Consider the following 6,254-nt stretch of genomic DNA (forward strand, 5'->3'; position numbering starts at 1 on the left):
TCCATCTTTCCATCTTTCCATCTTCCCATGCAACCCTGTGTTTACAAATGCGCAACGGCTTTCAAACTCTAAATAATGTGACAATAAATCAAGGATAATCTACTTTTCAGGATCATAATTTCAGTCTAAATGACAGTGTGGCAATTATATATACGTAGTATCAATGTAAATGTGTGCGTAAAAAAGTAAATAATAAAATGAAATCGAAAAAAAAGAAAAAAATAAAATGACAGATTTATGTGTGTACGCACGCGACGTACACACATGTCTCCAAGGCAAACGCATTAGATCTGATGTGCTTTCATGTGCAGTTATTAGAAGAAGGCATCAGCATCAGCATCAGCATCAAATCAACATCAAATCAATAGAAAGTAAACTGCTCGTTACAGCACTTCGATATTTTTTGCAATAGACAGATAGATAAGTAGACGTATAGGCAATTGGGCAAATTGAGAATGCACAGATATGCAAGGATTTTAAATTATACTTACTCGCTACTTACTTGCCTAATAGGATATCAATGTCCCATAAAAGTTGTTAAATCACCAAGCACAGAAAATCCAAAATCAAACTCAAAATACAAGTCTCTCTCGATATCCACATCCACATCCATGTTCGAAACGAGTAAAATTAAAGTGAGAAAGCACGACTTGAAAATGCAGAGCAAACCTAATGTAAACCATATTCGAAGCACAATGAAGTTGACTTTGACACGGACGTGGACATTCCCAATAATGATGTTAATGATGATGATAATGATAATGAGATAGTTGATGACGATGTTGTTTTAGTGGTTAGTGCTTGCAATGCGTATTTAAGTAGCACAGCCCATCAACAGCATCAACAAAAGCGTAATTGGTGTACATATGTACACACATCCATGCAGCCAAACAAACGAACAAATATAAAACGCAAATGTGCGTGCTAAGGTACGTTTATACGCACACTTTACGTAAGTGTATTTAGTGTAGTGTGTGTGCGTGTGCGAGTGCGAGGGGAGAAACCCTTATTTGACACATAAAATGTCAATTCAAAGTGCCAACATTAGGCAAGCGAAAAAACAAAGTAAGGCAAGCGAGCTTCATTAGTCAGCAGCCATCTTGCTTTGTTGATCTTAGAAATGCTCGACATCAATTGCTTAAGCGAACGCAAAGCCTTTTTTCACTTTTCTTCACTTTTTGTGTGTGTGTGTGTGTGTGTGTGCATATACAGTGTTCGTTCTTCGTTCGGCTTGTCGTTAGAGGCGGCGGCGTTATTACAACAGTTGTTGTTGTTCGCTAGTGTTTGTCTATTAGAAATTTATGAGGAGACTTATACCAAAACTATTTCAAAGCAGAAATAGTTGGGTTTTTCGTTCGTCGTTTTTTGTGTTTTGTTTTTTGTTTTTTGTCTTGTTCGCCATTTAAGTTCATTTATTGAACGAACACAATAAATCATTCTGTCAATCCCGAATTGTCAATTATATTCTCTACTCTTTATCATTGTTATTACTGAAGTCTCTTAGACTTCAACATTTTGAAATAGATTTCGCTAACCATTTCAATGTGCTTAAAACAGTCTCAGATTTGATCGTTTATTTAGAAATAGACTTGGATCAGATTACGCATAAAAATGGATCATTTGATATAATGAATCAGTCTTTCACATTTTATGATATCCTCATCAGGCTAGCTGTGATAGTCTGTGTAGTATGTGGACGAGTCTTAGGGAGTTTATTATGTATGTTACTTTTTCATTAAAAATCCGAAATGCAAAAACAATCCATGTTTATCTTTTCTTTTTTATAAAACAAAGTTTGGCTTGATTTTAAATGCGGATTCTTCTTCGAATGTTTCTTCTAGCAATGGCTATATGTTATTTTCATTATTTCCTAAAATTCCGTATTTTACAACTTATGAATTAGGCTCGCAAATCGCTATATTTTTTCTCTTTCTTTCTTTTACAATAATTTGAACGTATTGACGTATATTGAAAACAGAAGAACTGTGTCTCCATAAAAAAAAAGCAGATTTTCAGCAAAGTTCTATCTGAACAGTCTCTCAGAGTGTTCAACCATTAGTTATTTTTTGCCATTTTCCTCATACAGTCATCGTAATAAGTCTTAAGACCTAAAAACATCCATTCCATCGAATTTAAATAATGTAATACAACATTCGTCGTTGCCAATGCTGCTTTTCAGTAAAATGGAAAGATTTGTTGAACCATGCAAACTCAACTGAATACATCTAGTTTTTGTATAGAGCTTTATTGCGACGATTGCAGTATTAAAACTGCAAATAATTGTTTTGTATGTGAGGCAGTATGGTACCTGCAGATCAAGCACTACACCCAACCAAGTCATTATTTTTTATTTCTTTCACTGCATATTGACTTAAGATAACTTTCTGGAACATAGATTATAAAAAAAAATAAAAAATATGCCATAAGTGTTATAATAATAATATATGTTACATTCTACATTTATCACATTATCATTGACATTTGGAAAATTAAAAATGGCTATTAAAAGTTTTTATTTGTTTTTTTTAAAGTCATCTTAGAGTTAATCAAAATTGTTAGCGTAAAATTTGAAACTAAAGTTGAGACTTCGGAAATGGAGTCAAAAGAAATGCTAAACGGTAGTAAAAATGTTGTAAAGGAATCACCTCCAGCTGCTGGTGTGTCTTGGCAAAATACTCCAACTAATGCCATTGTCGTTAAAGCCGAAAATCCGGTCAATACTGTTAAGGCCTCGGAGCAATTGGGTGTTGATGTTAATGCTAAAGTTTCTACAGTTTCTAAACACGTAAGTGCAATTCCTAAAGAAGTACTTAAAATAATAGATAAAGTATTGAGATATATTATTCATAAGGTTGATGATCACCAAAGTATTCGTCACATTTCTCAGCCCAATAACATTGGCGAGTATTTAAGTAAATGCCACACAATTGGTTATGACGCAAAAATGCCAAATAAACATAAAATTAATAATGAAATCAACAAATCCGTGGATTGCGGAAAGCAAATGAATGGTAACCAGTTTTTTAATGCCGGTAGAGGTACACTGGCGAATACTGGTGGACAAATAAGCCGTGGTATTCAGCTTGATAAACCTAAAATTAGCAGCCTGCGGTTTAATAATTCCCTTTTTAGTCAGCAAAGCAATAATGGCTTCACAGGTACGGGACAAATGCTTGGGTATTCAGTATCAGGAATTAAGAACATTTGTGATTGGAAGCCTGGTGCTTTAGTTGTACCTCGTAATGTCATCGTACATGAGCAAGAAGTTGATGATCGAATGACATTAGATGCTAAAGTTACACAGGTGCTTAGTCAACAAGCGCTTAGTGGTATGAGTACTACCAAGGAAAAACTTGGTGAAATAGTATTAGCTGAAAATGCTAACCTTTCTATAATGAAAATTGATGATCAAATTACTGCAAAGAATGAATGTAGAATGAATTTTACTAAACCAATATCTCACCGCAGTGATCATTGTCAAAGAAAACTTGATGGTACGGTAATGAACGTTAGTACAAAAGTTTTTGTGCCGCAATTTCCTGATCGAATTGTTGTAGATGCTAAGCATGATCAGGCTCTTAATAACCAGGAAATTAATACTAGTACCATTTCTGAAAAGAAGTTGGGTAGTGCAGTAGCAGATGGAGATACCAAAACTTATGTGCAGAAATTCGTTGATCAACTAACTATTGAAGTTGAACTTAGACCGACAACTGATAATCAAATACCGAAAACCAGTGGATTTTTTGAAGGGAGACTCGGTTGTATACTAGAAAGTGGTGATCATACATCTTATGAGCAAAATTGCTCATACTGTGATAGGAAGTCTATCATCGGTGCCATTGATGAAATGCAACTTATTGAATATGTAGCAGGTGCTAATGTCAGAGGCCAGGATCATAATTTTATTGATAAAATTGCCCTAGGCTCTGACTTAAAACGAAAACCTAGGAATAAGATAGCTAATGTTAATGATTTTGGTGAAACCCAACTTGTTGGCCTAATGATGGATGGTAACAGCAGAGTTCATGAGCAGAAAGATTTTGAGAAAACCACTACTGGATACACTACTGAACACCGCTATTGTGGTCTCAAAGTTACTTTACCCAATGTTGGTAAACAAACTATTCGTTGCATTGAACTTAAAGAGCAATCAAGCGCTATGCAATCACTTCATTCTTCCAAAATGAACAATAAAAATGAAGATTACTTGAATGTTGTCAAAACAAAAGAGATTGACAAGAGAACTGGTGGTTTGAAATTTTTCCAGGAAGATATTATTAGGCAAACACCAAATAATGTCGAAGTGGAGCAAAAAAATTTAAAGGTCCGCAAACTTTTGAAAAAAAAGAAAGCTGCAAAAAAAAAATTTGTATCACCAATAGAATTTGAAAGCTTGCAATATGTTGAACAAAATCTTGATGACGTCATAAGTATTGGTCATTGCGATGTATTTGGTACGCCATTGTTTGGACAACAGACACGTAGTAATGATATTATATCTGGACAACCTAGTGAAGCTAATGATATCAGAATTGCTGAAAAGACGTCTTATAAACAAAAAAACGAAGCTTTTAAGTGTGATGACAAAGAATTTGTTGAAATCAATCTACTAAAAATTGGACAAGTGAGACCCAACTCCTTCAAATATGCAGAGCATGTTGATGATGAAATGTGCGAAGCCGTTGAACTTGGAGAGGTGAGATATATAGATCATTTAGTAGATAGCGATATGAATGATAAGAGGAGAGATGACTATTTTCATGGCCTGCGAGTGGTTGAAGAGCAAGCTGAAGACCAAAAGACCATTAATCATGTACTTTGCGATCAATACACTAAATTTTTTACAATTGATGAGCAAAACGTTGATAATAGTATATACGAACAAGATAGCGATGATGTTCACGAGATTGAAAAGAGGAATAAAAAAAAGCCAAAAGCTTTAGAACGAAGAATTGTGCAAGACAAAATGTGTGGCTTTCTCAAGACCGGCACTGATATCGCTCAAAATACTGGTAATGTTGTCACTGGTAAGATTAAAAAAAATTAAATTCTGCAAGGACAAAATTCTTTTAACAAATTTTTGTGCTCCAGGTAAACAAAGTAATGAAGCCATAATTGAGGAACTTTTTTTAAATGGTGAATATTGCAAATCCGTTCACGAAAATGAACAAACTGCTGATTGCGTTACAGATATAGACGTATCCGATGTACCATCGGATGATGGTTTAACATTTGATAATACTGCCTTCAACGTCGCTTATTCTGGATCCGAAACTGATGCATATGGTACTGTAACTGCTTCAGAAACTGAAACAGATACAGAAGAAACAGATACCGATACAGAGAACACAGAATATGAAGACTTTTATCAATCCCAGGAATCAGATGAGTGGACCGAGGTAGAGGGTTTGCTAGAAATGGAGCCTGATGACTGCGAGGAATCAGAAGACGAAACAGATGGAAGCGAATATAGTAACATGACAGATACGGAAGAGTCTGATGATGGCAATGCTGAGTCGGATGATTCTACCACCATTGCTTTTACAGATGGCAGTGGCTCAGACTTTGATTCAGAAATAGACCTCCAACAATTTTTTGATTCTGAATATAATAGTGAATATTCGAAAAATTATGAAGAATAGTAGTCTTCATCAAGTCACTTTTCGTACTATAATCTTTGTTCTATCAAATTTTAGTTTTTCTTTGGTAAGTATACAGTGACCTGTATAACATTATTCTGAATATTCAATTTTTTTTTTGTTTATTTTCTTTAAATCCAAAGCTTAATAAATTTACAATAAAAACGCAAACTTGACTTGAACTACTAATTGCAGCGACGCTTTTAATAGTTCTCCCACAAAATTATAAATAAAAGTTTGGATCTCTTGTGGAAAATGATGAAAGTTCCTATTGCAGACTTACGCTAACCTATGAATGCTATAAATTAGTTTTATGAAGCATTATTTTTTAATTTGGAATGAATTGTTGCTGTTTTGCTCATAATTTTTAAGCAAAAAATATATTTTTTGAGCTTTCTACTTTGTAAATTGTATATTTTAATTAAATTAAATATACATAAATAATTATATAAGCCAATAGTTTTTATAAATTTTATAATTATATAAGCCAAGAGTAATAGATTTTCCCTAGTTAGTAATCAGATTGATTGATGGAATCAGATTTTTGAAAAAGACATGTAACTATTAAGAGAGTCAACAACATACCATCTGGTAGACAAGTTTCAGCAAGAT

At 33.9% G+C, this 6,254-nt stretch overlaps 1 protein-coding gene across 1 annotated transcript; it reads left to right on the forward strand.

Annotated features, from left to right (window-relative positions):
• The first annotated feature begins 2,510 nt into the window (after positions 1–2,510).
• LOC119689708 lies at positions 2,511–5,985 on the forward strand. The gene is made up of 4 exons (XM_038104597.1): positions 2,511–2,785; positions 2,852–5,030; positions 5,095–5,709; positions 5,786–5,985. Exons 1-3 carry the CDS (start codon positions 2,594–2,596, stop codon positions 5,643–5,645), a joined length of 2,922 nt encoding a protein of 973 aa, XP_037960525.1. The 5' UTR covers positions 2,511–2,593; the 3' UTR covers positions 5,646–5,709; positions 5,786–5,985.
• The last annotated feature ends 269 nt before the right edge of the window (positions 5,986–6,254 follow it).

This window comes from Teleopsis dalmanni, chromosome X (assembly GCF_002237135.1).
Source record: "Teleopsis dalmanni isolate 2A chromosome X, ASM223713v2, whole genome shotgun sequence".
Taxonomy (NCBI): Eukaryota; Metazoa; Arthropoda; class Insecta; order Diptera; family Diopsidae; genus Teleopsis; species Teleopsis dalmanni.